At 38.4% G+C, this 15235-nt stretch overlaps 2 protein-coding genes across 24 annotated transcripts in view; one reads left to right on the forward strand and one right to left on the reverse strand.

The window, feature by feature from the left end:
- Positions 1-9137, reverse strand: part of DNAJB4 (DnaJ heat shock protein family (Hsp40) member B4) — a 40836-nt gene extending 31699 nt beyond the window's left edge. For 2 of the 4 annotated variants that reach the window (XM_073788166.1, XM_073788163.1), the window contains exon 1: positions 9012-9137. The gene's annotated coding sequence lies outside the window, so the exon portion shown is untranslated. The remainder of the gene's footprint in view (positions 1-9011) is intronic. The other 2 variants (XM_019919288.3, XM_019919291.3) reach the window with 2 other exon arrangements.
- A 186-nt stretch (positions 9138-9323) lies between these two features.
- Positions 9324-15235, forward strand: part of FUBP1 (far upstream element binding protein 1) — a 51311-nt gene continuing 45399 nt past the window's right edge. For 5 of the 20 annotated variants that reach the window (XR_002173055.3, XM_073788058.1, XM_073788083.1 and 2 more), the window contains exon 1: positions 9326-9537. Coding sequence is in view for 17 of the 20 variants with exons in the window: in XM_073788058.1 (XP_073644159.1) it covers positions 9418-9537 (120 nt within the window). In the remaining 3 variants the exon portion in view is untranslated. Of the gene's footprint in view, positions 9538-13042; positions 13196-15235 lie in introns of all 20 variants that reach the window. The other 15 variants (XM_073788074.1, XM_073788076.1, XM_073788090.1 and 12 more) reach the window with 6 other exon arrangements.

The raw sequence follows: 15235 nt of genomic DNA on the forward strand, positions 1-15235 counted from the left end.
ATATTTGATTTTTGATGAAGTTCCCTGGTTGTAGCCGGGCTAGCAACTGAGGCCTTTACTCATAGAGTTACAAATAGAACATTTTACTCAGGGTTACAAACAGAACACAAGAACTGAATGACAATTAGGATGACAATGACTGGCAGTTATGTAATTATTTCAAATAATTTTACATACTCACACAAGGAAATAAATGTTTAAATGAATGAGTGGTCTGATTAAGCTTTTTAATTCTTCAAAGAATTTTTTTTTGGGCCACACCAGGCAGCTTGTGGGATCCTAGTTCCCTGACCAGGGATCGAACCCAGGCCCTTGGCAGTGAAAGCGCTGAGTCCTAACCACTGGACCGCCAGGGAATTTGCTAACCCTTTTTAGAGTGATGCAAATTACGATCTGAAAATATAGTCTTTCCAAAGTGATTCATGGTTTCATTCAACATTCACTCACTAGAATAAGGTCCATGAGGATAAGGGTATTTGTCTATTTTGTTCACTACTGTATATCTAACACCTAGAACAATGCCCAGCATTTTCACTGAACTGAATAAATGAATAGATTAATAAGCATCCACTAGATGCCAGGTAGTATATTCATCTCAAAAGTAAATAAGGCAGTTCCTGACTGGTCTGCAGGGCAGAAATAGAGACACAGATGTAGAGAACAAACATATAGACACCAAGGGGGGAGAGTGGCGGAGGGGATGGTGGTGGTGGGATGAATTGGGAGATTGGGATTGACATATATACACTAATATGTATAAAATGGATAACTGATAAGAGCCTGCTGTATAAACAAATAAAATTCAAAAGTTTAGGGCTTCCCTGGTGGCGCGGTGGTTGAGAGTCCGCCTGCCAATGCAGGGGCCACGGGTTCGTGCCCTGGTCCGGGAGGATCCCACGTGCCGCGGAGCGGCTGGGCCCGTGAGCCGTGGCCGCTGGGCCTGCGCGTCCGGAGCCTGTGCTCTGCGGCGGGAGAGGCCACAGCAGTGAGAGGCCCGCGTACCGAAAAAAAAAAAAAAAAAAATTCAAAAGTTTAAAAAAAAAAGTAAAAAAAAAAAAGTAAATAAGGCAGCTCCTGCACTTAAAGAGTGTACCATTTAAAGACTCTAACTAAAATAAAATCTCTTGATCTTCACTTATATCAAAGTACAGTTAAAAAAGCAAGGTTGTTAAGAATCTAAAAGTAATACCTCTCCTGGATAAAAGGAATTTATTGTAGACTTCATATGCTTTTATACAGTTTTTTTTTTAATTTTTTTTTTTTTGGCAGCATTGGGTCTTAGTTGCTGCACGTGGGCTTTCTCTAGTTGAGACAAGTGGGGGGCTACTCTTCATTGTGGTGTGCTGGCTTCTCATTGCGGTGGCTTCTCTTGTTGCGGAGCATGGGCTCTAGGTGCGTGGGCTCAGTAATTGTGGCTCTCGGGCTCTATAACGCAGGCTCAGTAGTTGTGGCTCACAGGTTTAGTTGCTCCACAGCATGTGGGATCTTCCGGATCTGGGATTGAACCCGTGTCCCCTGCATTGGCAGGCGGATTCTTAACCACTGTGCCACCAGGGAAGTCCCGATATGCTTTTAAATTTAGAAAATAAACTACCATGCTATCTTGAAAATTTAGTATTTGTATTATTAGGTACTATAATTAGATAAGCTGTTATGAAGAATATTATGGTTAAGTCACAGGAAAATAGTAATTTCAGATACTTTAAAATTTTTTATTCCTTCTTTTCCTTCTCAAGTCCTTTCAAATACACTCTTTTAAAAATGAACTGAGAATATCTGTTAATATGAAGCAACATAAAAGAACAAACAATCAGAAGGCAAATTCCAAAGAGATCACTGCTATAGATATGGAAATGTCAGGACAGAGAAGCAAAGTTCCACTAAAAACAGCAACAAAATTGTATGCCAAGTGAGTTCTATATCTCACACCCACCCATCTTCAGTTAAGGATTTCATCGGCAAAGATCCTCCATCTTCTAGTGATCTATCTCAAAAAATAAATGTGAGTAAAGGCAGATGTCGTGATTTTAAAAATCAGCTGTTTCTGGTTGTGCACAGAGTTTTCTTCCCCTTGTACCTAAGAAGCAGAAAACCTCCATCTGAAACTTAACCTAATCACTGCTGCTTCAAAGGGAACTTATTTCATGAAATAAAGAGCACTGGACTAGGAATCTAGTCTTGGCTCTAGTTTTGCAATTAATCTTGTCACTTTGTACATAGCACTCAAGCAATCTGGGTCACAGTTTCCTCCATAAAATGAAAGAAATGGACCAGACGATCCTCAAAGTCTTTCCAAGTTCTTAGGAAAAGTTCGAGTGAAGCTACTCTTCTTTGCCACCTAGCCTCGAAGGCCCCCAACATTCGTAACCACATATTCAACAATTTGTTTTTAGCTCTAGCTTTGCAGCAAAATAAGTATGATTACATATAAAACTCAATTCAATATTTATCAGGCTTCTACCAAAAGAAAAGCACAAAGCCATACTGGGCAAGCCGAAAAGTAAAAGCCAGTCCTTGACCACAGCCCTCTCTTACACAGAGGGGAAACGGGAAAGGACAAGATCTTTGTATTCAGAACATTTGCTACAGTCTAGCTGGGGAGACAAATTTTAATTCAGCTTAATTATGTAAATACTTATTAAATACTTTTTGCATAAAGTGTCAGTTTTCAAACTTTGATGAGCATAAGAATCTAAGATGCTTTTTTTTTTGGCCATGCCCCATGGCTTGCGGGATCTTAGTTCCCCAACCAGGGATGGAACCCAGGCCCCTGGCAGTGAGAGCACCTAGTCCTAACCACTGGACCTCCAGGGAATTCCCCTAAGACACATTTAAAAAAATGTAATTTCCCATAAAAATGATTCACTACATCCAGGTGGGGCCCAGGTATCCACATTTTTAAAAGCACCCCCAGATGATGCTGGCGGTCCTGTTCAATTAACATTGCCATTAGCCTATATCAACATAAAGTAGATAGGTTCAAAAACAGAAAATGTTTCTAGAGCTTGAGTTCTCAAGACTATATGCCCATAACAACTAGAGAACAAACTGCAAGGCATTAAAAATAAGCAAAAATCTGATGGAGCATATAGACTTTTTATTTCAGTGGTTTTCAAGTGTGGGCTGTACTTAAAAAAATCAACATAGGGGGACTTCCCTGGAGGTCCAGTGGTTAAGACTCTGTGCTCCCAATGCAGGGGGCCCAGGTATCAATCCCTGGTCAGGGAACTAGATCCCGCATGCATGCCGCAATGAAGATCCCACATGCCGCAACTAAGATCCAGCACAGCTAAATTAAATAAATAAACAAATAAAATCAACATAGGAAGTTTTTACAGATACAGATATAGACCAGTTAAATCAGAGTTTCTGGGAGTGGTAGTTGTGGCTCAGCTTTTACATTTAAAAAAATCTCCTTGTAACAAATGCAGACAACCATTAAACTAAGGGCAAGACCACTGGAATTGGTTAGTCAGGTTAAGTTTCATGAAAAAAGATGATTTTTTATCAGACTCTTTACTTGGCTAAAAAGTTAATGAAAAAGATAAATGTAACAGAAGAAGTGAAAGGAACCAATGTATAAATAAATGATCTAAGTAGGGGAGGAACAAATAAAGATGCTTTTGACCACAAAATAAAGGGAGACTAAGAACAGTAAATATATGAATTTTGCAAACATTATCACAGGGGCTGTGTGGTAATATAGGGGAAAAATTAAAATTAATCAATTCTATCCTTGTCTTGAGAAGTCTTACAATCTAGTTAGTGATGTGTACTACAAACACATAAACCCCCTGAACAATGTATTCGAAAAATAACACTAATCATCATCAAATATACAGGTATATATGTATATATACACACACACCATAAAGCACTATATACTTTAGTAAGGCATATTACTAATCCACCCAGTGCAATTAGCAATACAGAGAAACAAGCTTCTATATTGTTACACAACACACGGGTTTTTAAAATTTTGTAAGTAATCTACTTTTATTACCTTACATTAAGAGCTGTCTTCCCGTGAAGAATTTTAGCCTAAGTCTTGATAAAAACTAATGCAAATATTTTAAACATCCAAGTAAGAAATACCAAATTGTGACTTATACCCTAGAAATTACAAAGAGATACATTTCATAGATTTTTAATAGATTCTTCCATTCTTTCAAGTCAGGCTGCCTAGGTTCAAATCTCAGCTCTAACATTTACTAACATGTGAGCCTGGGCAAATTCATTAGCTCATCTGTACCCCAGCAAAATGAAGATTTTAATAGCGCCTATCTCATAAAGCCAATGTGAGGATAAATGAATAAAATACATGTGAAGCACTTACAGTGCCCAGTATATAGCACTTTAGAGTGTGCTATGCAGTAAAGACACAGAAAAAGACATAGCCCTTACTGTCATGAACCTTATAATCTAGTGGGAATTCTAAACAATAAATGATATTATGGTATTATTACCATGATATGGTACATGAATACAAATAGGAATTCCTAAATTTGATAGTTCTGGACAGGTTTTCTGGAAAAATGGAAAATTTTCAACAGGCAACAGTGAAATGGAAGAGGTGAGGAGTGTTCCTGACAAAGAGAAAGATATGTGCAAAGGCCCAAGGGCCCTACAGTTATGAATAAGTGGGAATGACAAGGATGGCAAAAGGCTGGATTTATGGCAAATCAATGGTCATGAGCAATATCCTAGAGGATTTGTCAATGCTCTAACAGCCTTTCAATCAGGACATACTATTAAATCTGACATCCAAATCTGAGAAGAAATTTCTAATAACTGAGGGTGAGATGATACTATGGTGACTTCTGAAAGAGAAAAGACAGAAATCATGGTGTAAAAACATAAGACATTTTTATTACCGTTTACTTTTCAAAAACAGATTAAACTGCCATCTCTGGTATGCTGGTAAAAGGAAGTTATGTGACTTACCAAAGGGCACATGGGTCAGACTTGAATCTAGATCCTCTGGGACCAAGTCCAGAGTTCTTTTCACTACATGGGGCTGCCTCCAGTTTCAGACACTAGTCAAACTGTTGTTCTCCACAAAGTTCCCAAGTTACATTTGTGTTAACAACTTTGTCCTTTATAATGCAAGTACTGATAGTTCTTGCTTCCATTCACACAGTCTGAAACAGAATCCTACAAACTCAATCAGAAAGGATACAAAAGTCATTAAGACCAATGACCAACATTAATGATCAAATACCCTAAAACAACATCCTGGACCACTTACTTTACTTTGAACTAACTGGCCACTTTCCTCCTCACATTTAACCTGAATCTGTTGTGACTGTGCACTGAGAAAATACAGGCCTGGTTCAAACGACACACAGAATACAGCATAAAGTTATCAGCTCCTTTTGGCTAAGAGTTGTTAGGAGTTGGGTGATAGATATAAAGATGAGGCAGGAAGTCTGTACAATTTTGCCACTCTAAAATGCCTATCCAAAAAGCTATAATGGACTTTTTCTCCAATAGCTATAAAATAAGAATCTGTTAATATTTCACACAGATTTAACTAATCCAACAGTGGAAAGTTATGCTGAGAAAGAATCAGTCATTTGGTAAACAATAAATCAGAAGGTAAAATGAAGAATGTTGCCAGTACATTTAATAACCCAACTTGTACTACCTTTACTAATCTTTTTACTCTGTTATTTGATAAAACTGAATGCCCCAGCTAGACTTTTATAAGCTTAAAAACATTGACTTTTGCTTCATCCTGAGAATGAAATATGGAATACTAATTTCTATGATAAGACAGTGACTATAAAATAGAATTCAGCTTTAAATTTAGCCAATCTCTCAAAGCACAATAAGCCAGTTTTAGATTAGCTATGATACAACCACTTTTAAGAGGATTTACATTGCAAAGGGAAATGCATTTAGTCAAGAAAAGTCTGATTTCATCAGTTATAATGAAATTATCTAGAGTAACCAGCAAACTACAAATGGCTTTGAGAAGACTGAGTGGAATCAGAACTAATTCACATATAACCAAATCAAGTCACTGGTTATAGTTTTCCTACAATTCAGTTGCTGTTACAAGATCCTGGGTTTTACCAAAACTAAGATTTGAACATAGATGTTTAATCCAAAAAATTTATAGAAGTGGAGTACCACGGATTATTCTTTCCTAATTATGAAATACCAGAAGCCAAATTCTATGTTTAATAAAGCCAATTTCCATTTGATAGCACTTTCCAGTTTCTGAAGAGCTCACAGAGATACCTCATTTGAGGATACCAATGCAGGTTATGATCATTATGTAGATGAGAAAATCTGAGACACAAAGTCTAAGTTCACTTGACCAAGGTCACAAAATCAACTAAAATGTAGAGATGGATTTTTTTCGACATTCATTCATTCAACAAATATCTAGAAAGCTAAAACTATGTGTTAGGAACTAGTCAGTGGTAGAGACAGACAAGGTCCTTGCTCTCCAGCAGTTTACAATCTAATGGAAGACAGACAATAAACAAGTAAACACATACGACATAATTTCCGATAAATTCTATAAAGAGAACATGGTAATTGGAGAGTGATTGCAGAATGGCACAACAGAGGTCAGAGATGGTCTAGGGAGATGACACCTGAACTGAGACCCAAATGATTAGGACAAATCATCCATGTGAAGGTCTATAAGAACATCTGAATCAGGCAGAGGAAGATGCAAGCATAAAGCCCTAGAGGCAGGAATGTTCTTGGACAGCAAGGTGGCTCAAATAGAATGAGGAGCAGGAGTGTTTAGATAGTAGCCTGATTACATGGCACCCTTAGGCCATTCCAGGAGATGGGATTTAAAGTGCAACAGGAAAAAAAAAAAATTAAAAAAAAAAATAATAAAGTGCAACAGGAGAGAAGACTAGGTGAGATGATGTGATTTATGTTTTAAAGAAAGCTTTTAAGCTGCTATATGAAGAAACAATTGTAATACATTCAAGTAGAGGCACCCTTGAGCTTCAAGAGTACTGGTAATGGTTTACTTTTTGGAGAACATTCCTGGAAAGCAGATACATGGGTGCTTGTTACAATTGAGACATTACATACATTATATACTTCGCTGTACAAAATTTCATAATTTTTAGAAGTAAATTGTAAAGATGTTAAGGGTGGAAGCAGAAAAAAACAACTAGAATGCTACTGTAACAGCCCAAGACTGAGGTGACGGTAACTCAGGAGTAGTGGAGATGAAGAGTAGTGGAATGTGGAATATACCTCTGAAGTAAGGTAAATAGGTCTTCTTGATGGAAAAATCAGGGGCAGCAATCAAGGCTGACCAGTGGTTCTCACTGTGGAGTGATTTTGCCTCCCGGGGGACATCTGCAATCTCTGGAGACATTTTTGGTTGTCATAATTGGTATGGGGGTTCTCATATTGGTACAGGTTCTACTGGCATCTATGGGTAGAGGCCAAGGATGCTGCTAAACATACTACAATGCACAGTAGTGCTATAAAATAAAAAATTACCATAAAGTAATAATAAAAAATTGGCCATAAAGTGTCAATAGTGCTAAGGTTGAGAAATCCTGATCTTGACTGATTCCAAATGGTTCCCATCCTAGAATACCCGTACTTCCAGGAGACTCTACCAAAAAAAACTAGAAATGGAGCTCTTTACTTATTTTCAATGTTTAAAGATAACTAAAATTGTGGTATACATGAAACAAAGTTTATTTCTTTGGAGGTAAATTATATCACTCTGTGACTAACACTATGTTGATCAGGACTAACTGGTATATGTCTAATAACATATGAAAAAATCAGTTACTGATTAATAAATGCCATTTATTGGACAGACTTTCTCAAAGCACAGCTGAAGAAATCCTATTTAGCAATACCACCCAACACTGCTTATACAGTTTTTCTTTTTACCAGTTATGCTTAAATCTGTAGTCCAACACATTCACTGCTTTTCCAAATACAAATTCCCCCCCAAATCGAAATAGATGTCTATGCACACTGAAGGACATAATCAGAGCTGTAAATGGATAAAATGGTAGGAAAAGCTAATTATAGGAAAATGATGGCCCACTTGTACCTGTGTGCATGTAACTGTTATCAGACTTACTTTGGGCCTTGAGCAAGTGGATACATTAATTTCAGGTATAAGTAAGACTGCAGCACACGTTTCTCTTTATTACTTTAAAACTAGCAATGGGCAAAGGACTCTTTGAGACCTAACTCACTAAACACAAAATAGCAAAGTTGGTAAAGTTCATTTTACCTCATTTTTTGTTATCTAAAGGGAAAGAATTAGGGGGAAAATAAAATCACTGTGATCGACTCCTGAAGCATTCTAATGGGCCTGAAACTACTACCACTAATGCAATAAACTACGTGCCGCGATATGCTCCAGAAAGAAATTACCTGGTAACTGAAGTAGATAACAAAAAACAAAATAATATCATCATCATCTAGTCCCGGGATGACAATACAAAACATCAGAGTTCTCACAGGTTGCGGCTGAGGGAAACTATTTCGAAGAAGCTACAGAGCCAATTTTGGTCAAGAAATGGACGCCGTTTCTTATCTATAAGGACCTCAATAAAACTGGCCATGGATACATACGATACTAGGTTACTGAGTCTGGCTAAAACTGAATTTTAGGAACAATTACATTTTTAAAAGGTAAAGAAAAGGGCAGTCATATCGTCACAGCCTCATCCAAAGAATTTACACAATAACTTAGAAATCAGTTCGAGAACGAAGGCCTCCGGCCTAAATTCATCCCCACTTGTGACAAAACTCAAAACTGACAATCTAGAAGTAAAATGCTGGGACACTTCACTACCCTTAAAATCATGCCGCGTTCCCGCTATGCCGGGCGGACGTTTTCGGGAGCATCACCGCGCGGCGGCCAAAGCGCGCGTCTCCCACGAGCCCTCCCGGCGGCACGCTCTAGACACTGCTGCGCCGCCGTTACGCCTATCGACGTCCCCCACTTCCCCATTAGTACACAGAATGACCCTGGGCGGAAAATCCACCCATTCTACCTCCTTGAGGCGGCGACCGATAAGAAACTACTCCTTTCCTCCAGCCTCTCAAAAATTCAAGCAGACGGCGGCCAGCTCACCAGTCTTTCCACTAACCCAGAGGGATAACCGCACCACCTGAACCCGAGAACGCCCATAGAGGAGGCGCCAATAGAAACCCCATTCTCGCGAAATCTAAAGACAATTCTCGCGATATCTCGCTGCCTGGCTTTTTCCAGCCTCACCCCCACAACAGCGCGTTGCTTCAAAACATCGCGAGATTTTCTTCTTTCAGTCTCCGCCCCTCTACGGCACGATGGTCGCACAAGAATGTGATACAGCCTCGGCGGCCGCCATTTTCTTCCTTTCTTAGCAGTTGGCTGAGAGGTCCCTGCGAAGAAGCGGTAGCGGCCACTGTAGAGTAGGCATGGCAGATTATTCAACAGTGCCTCCACCCTCGTCTGGCTCAGCTGGTGGTGGAGGCGGCGGCGGTGGTGGTGGAGGAGTTAACGATGCTTTCAAAGATGCGCTGCAGAGAGCCCGACAGGTAAGTCTGGACCGCGCGGCGAGACCCCGACAGCTCACGGTAATTGGCCGTTGGCTGAGTAGGCCGCTACTTCTTCGCGCATGAGGAAGAGGAAAGAAGTGCCCTTCCGCCCTCTGAAATGTGACGAGACTCACGTTTCCCCACGTTGGTAATACCGAATAGAGGCTGGAACTCGGTTTTGTGTTCTTGGTGTCTAAGCCACTTTGAACCCCAAGGCGTGCTACGCGAAGATGGCTTTAGATTTTTTTCTCCCGTTTCTGCGGTACTCGCGCTTTTTTCTCCAAGGTGTTAGCGTTTCCTTTTCCTCGGAGTGAACATCCTCTTCCATGGGGTAAAGCGCGCGTAGTTTTACACAATAGTATGGAAGCTTCTGGTAATGAGTTTGGGAAAGGACTAGGGTCTGTCCGCCGGAGCCATGGTAAGGGAAGGGATCTGTCATTAAAGCAGTCTTTAGAGCTTCCAACCCGTTCGAGCTCTCCCGCAGTTAATCTTTCGGTACCATACACTTTCACACCTTCAAGGAAGAAAATTAGAGGCGAGCACTCGTATTCCGCGTTGGAATCCCTCTTCAGGGCGGGATTTACGCGTGTTCTACGGTTCCTTCCCTCTTACTTCTCAAAATGGCTTCAGGGCCATTATACCCTAAGTTTCAATTTGAATCTGCCTCTCAGTTCAGAGTCGTAAACTGACCAGACCTCTTTGTATTACGTAGGTGCGTACATTTGCCCTGAAGGCACCACTTTCCCAAACAAAAGCTGTAAAAAAAAAAAAAAAAAAGTTATATTCTAGGATTTTATTTGAACTTTATTAGATAGTCCCTTAATGTAATTTTAAAACGTGTGATGTTGGTATGGACTTGTGTCTAAGTAAAAGTAAGAATCTTATATTCTCGTTATGACACGATGCGTGTTAGATGCTAGACATTTTTAGGGTACAGTGTTAAGCTCATGGTAATCAGAATCCAATTTTGTGGTATGTTTTGATTACATTAGTTAACTTCGTTAACTTACTTTTCACCCCCCGGTTGGATTAAAGTATCATTTGAGTCAAAATCCATAAAATCTGTAGTGATGTAGCAAAGCGCTCATATTTTTATAATGTGAACACATTATAAATAAAAATGTACCTGTACTTGTTTTTAATCAGAAATTTTCCAAGGAGTCAACAGAAGGTCATCATTAACCCTAATTCTGCGATTTATTTACCTAATTCTTATTTACTACTTCTGAACATGTTTAGAATAGTGACTGAAACATTTATATAATGTCAGGAACTCTGTTAGAAGGGTTTTATTAGATTGGATTGGAAGACTCACCTGAATTATTTTATTCAACCAGCATATTGAATTAATTTGTGACACTGTACATAAATACTGGAGACTTTTTAAATGTGTTAATTGGGTTTCTGCCTTCTAGGAAGCTATGATGATCAGGGAACCAAAGACAAAAGAATAGAAGTATCTGATTAACGCTTTCAAACAGTAGACAAAATATGGGCACTGTTAATTCATCCATTTGTTCTATAAACATTTTAGAGTTCTATGAATCAGGTACTGTACATAACACCAGGGGTTGGGGTACCTAACTGCCAAAGTAAAGGACTGATATTTTAAGCAAGGCATTAAAGAATGAGTGAGAGTTTGACCAGTGGAGAAAGAAGCAGCATGTGCAAAGGTATGGGGGTTTTGGGGATGACAAGAACCTAAGAGTGAAGTCACTGGAGGATAGGGTTGCGTGGGGGAAGGAGGGTGGAAAATGAGGTGAGAAAAGGTACAGGTGGATACAACTTCTGAAGACAATTTTCTTATTTAGACTGCCTTTTTAAATATAGAAATTGTCCTCAAACTATGAATTTCTTGTCCTCTGTTTATATGCCAGTAGCTGCCCCAGTGCCCTTTCTGTAATAAAATTTACAAGTGTCTTTGCTGTAATTTGATTGTTTCTACAGAATTAATCTTAAATCTGAGATTCTCATATTTAGCATTTGAGTTGAATTGCCCCTTCTGGTTACATTTGAGAGTGCCTCTATATTGGTTGTAGAGCTGCTTGTCTGATTATGTAAGTCGAGTATAGGGAAAAGTGCTTGGGCTGAAGGGACAAATTAGGTTAATCCCTGAAATACGTTTTTCCTTATTTATATTAAATGGATACTGAATTATATTTCCAAAATCTCCATCTAACCTTAAGTTTCTTTTCTTTGTCTAGAGTATTGTGCTGTGTTCTTTGGAAGGAAGAGGTATAAGAACAGCTTCTTGCCTTCAAAGAGCTGCATACTGCTTGGGAAGCTATTGGCATTTCAGCTGGATAGTTCTTTGTTATGCAGGAAAGCAGAACAAATGATAGGGATCCCTGGTCCCTATCTAGTAAATGCTAGTAGCATTTACTCTAGCTGATTGTTGCCATGAGGCAATTGAGGCCGAGTTGCTCAGTCTTTTTTCCAGAGAATTCTAATAGCTTATTTTCTTAATGTGAAATTTCCAGATTTTTATAATATTCTGTGAGCTAAATCTAGCACGGGGCACCAGACTGCTTCTCTAGTTTAGGTTTCCAACCTGTCTATTTTAGAAATTTATATTTGGGTATTTCAAACTGTAACTGCAGAGGGTGATGTTGAAATTCTTTGATTAGATCTTTAGTGATCACACTGATATTATAAGTTCTGTCTTTGAAACACTGGAAAATTGAGATACATCTATCTACTTTTTTCCCCTTAAGGTTATATGAAGATAGAAGTGAATCAGAGACTGAGACTTAGTGGTAGATCACAGGTTGCAAGAATATCAATCCTCATCACTTCCCCTCTAAACAACTATTAAATTAATCATTAAGTACTCAATTCTTGAAATCTCTTTCTTGATAATTGTGAAAGTAATTCAGACTGTATTATGTTTGAATGCAATGAAGAATTTATAAAATAGGACTGTTGACTTTTTACTTAGCATTAATCTCCAGTGAAAACTAGTATTTGAGTGTGTGGGGGGTGGGGTTGTTTGGTTGTTTTTGTTTTTTTAACACATTTTGAGATGGGATAGCAAAGCTTGATTATGATAATAAGCACAGATTTCTGGGCTGTAAAGAGGGGACAATACTAATAAAGTGGTGGGCTAGTAATATTTCTAGCCTCTTCACATTTCTGGTGCATAGGAATTGAATCCATTAGGACCTTGCCCATAGTAGGTACTCATTATTTATTGAATTGAATCAACAGATATCTTTAATGAATTAAAGCAGTAATGAAATTTTGTTCTGAAAATAATTATGTTCTTTCAAAGTGTATATCTTTGGCCAGTACAAATAAAAACCTGTTAAATTTTTTAAATAGAATATTTGAAGTCTTGTGAACCTGCTTTATAGTTGAATTAAAGTGTGCTGATTTGTTCATAGTAACTGGCAATTTATATGCTACATATTAGGCTCTGTGCTAAGCATATTTATATTAATTCATTTAATTCTCACAACTATTCTACAGGGTAAGTGTAGAAACTATTTATCTCTTTTGTACACAGAAGATGAATGAGGCACAAAATGCTTAAGAAAATTTGGCAAGGACACAAAGCAGTAAAACCAGAATTACCACTGACCCCAAATCACGGTTGGACCCCAAAGCCTAAGGAAGCATGTAGACTGAAAATTAGGAGATAGTCATTTTGGGCATTTAGGTAATTACTTCTGAAAATCAGCTTTTTGTGTGTTGTTGTTTGTGGTTTTGTTCTTGTCGTTTTAATCTCTAAAATCAGGTGGTATGACTGAATAATCTCAACTTTCCTTTCAACTCCAAAATTCTTGGATTCTAGGAATAATTGATGAAGAAAGGTGGAAAATGCTAAAACATTGAAAGCACAAAAAATATTTATTCATTTGAGAAGTAGGCAGGGTCCAAATGGAAAGCTTGAATTTTTACTGTAAATTGAAAATCAAAGAAGTTACCTACACTTAATTCTACTAGTCTCATAAGAATTTTATATAGTTAGAGACTGGATTGTAGGAATTACTGTTTCTCTTAAATTCTGTGCAGTGACCTAGGAAGTGTATGTTTTCTGTTGATCTTGGAGAATTGATTAAATCTGTGTTAGTATTTTTTCTAAAAGTTCTTCTCTAATGTTTTTGTATTGGTTCTGAATTTTTGAGATGGTGTTAACTGGTTCTTCTGAGTGAACTAAAGATCAATTTTATTTTCAGTTGGATATTTTTAGAACTATTCAGTGGATAGGGAGGTATAAATAAATATCCTTTTTCTGTGCAGAAGTTCCTTGGAGTTCAAGGAGTGCTGCTTTGCAAACTCAGTGTTTATAAAAGCTAACTGCAGAAGGTACTACCAGCCTAAACCATTTTCTTTCATTAGTATTAACTCTTTCCTTGGACCAGAAACATTTTCCTCATAACATCAATGCCTAGCAGTATGTTAAATTTCCTGAGGAACAATTCAAATGCTGATTGCTTTAAAACTGAATGGTGGAAAAGCAGTTCTCAGATGTGATGAGGAAGACTTTCAGGGAAGAAATAAGATTTTAATTAGATCAAAGATTCGAATAAGCTTTTGAGAAAGTGAAAGATGATTAAGATAGGTTAGAGTGACCAAAGCTATAAAGTCAGGAAATACATAATTGTATACCTTTCTTGTTGAGCATTTTTATATTTAATCCTAATATGCTTTGTGGTGGGTGTTTGCATTTACAGATGAGAAAAAGGGAAACCTAGGAATCCTAGGAAATACATTCGGTATATGGGAACTGATATATGTTTAGGACTTACGTGATACATATTGGATTCAAGTCGTTGAATACGCTTATCCTTTCCAGTTTTCTAATTATAATGAAGCTTGAGGCACTTGGTTTAGTTCCACATCAACACCTTTTTAGAAGAATTGCAGTCACCAAAAGTTTCATTTTCTGTTTAATTTTTATCATGGATAATTTCAAGCATACTCAGAATTGAAAGAATAACGTGGTGAACTCTGATGAGCCCATCACCCATCTTTGGTGATTACCACTTGTAACTGCCAAGGAGGTGTGTAGAAATTGGGACTTCTCCACCATTGACTTACTATGTAACATTGGTTAAGTTACCTCTTGAGATTGTTTTCAATTGTAAAATGGATATCTATCTCACTAAATACTGTACCTCATAGAATTGTTGTGATGATTCAGTGACAAAATGAGTATAAAACATTTATCATAATACAGAGTTTGGCCTTTTGCTGGCACTCAGCAATTTTAGTTCCATTTCCCTTTTCATAGAAAAATGCAGTAAATAACCCCTGATTGTGCCCCACTTAAGACTTGAGGCTGGTGTTTCTTTTTTCTTTCTTTTTTTTTTTTTTTTTTGCGGTACGCGGGCCTCTTACTGTTGTGGCCTCTCCTGTTGCGGAGCACAGGCTCCGGACGCGCAGGCCCAGCGGCCATGGCTCTCGGGCCGAGCCGCTCCTCGGCATGTGGGATCTTCCCGGACCGGGGCACGAACCCGTGTCCCCTGCATCGGCAGGCGGACTCTTCAACCACTGCGCCACCAGGGAAGCCCGAGGCTGGTGTTTCTTATACTATGTTTGCCCCACTCTAAAAGTTAAAAGTCTCTAACAGTGAAATGAGTTGTGGTTCTATAACAGAGACTTCCTTAGACATACAACTTCCCAGGCTTCCTCCACACCACCTCGTTCCCTTAGAAAAAGATTGTCCAATAGAAGTTTAATGCAAGTTACATGT

This window comes from Tursiops truncatus, chromosome 1 (genome assembly GCF_011762595.2).
Source record: "Tursiops truncatus isolate mTurTru1 chromosome 1, mTurTru1.mat.Y, whole genome shotgun sequence".
NCBI classification, from domain to species: domain Eukaryota; kingdom Metazoa; phylum Chordata; class Mammalia; order Artiodactyla; family Delphinidae; genus Tursiops; species Tursiops truncatus.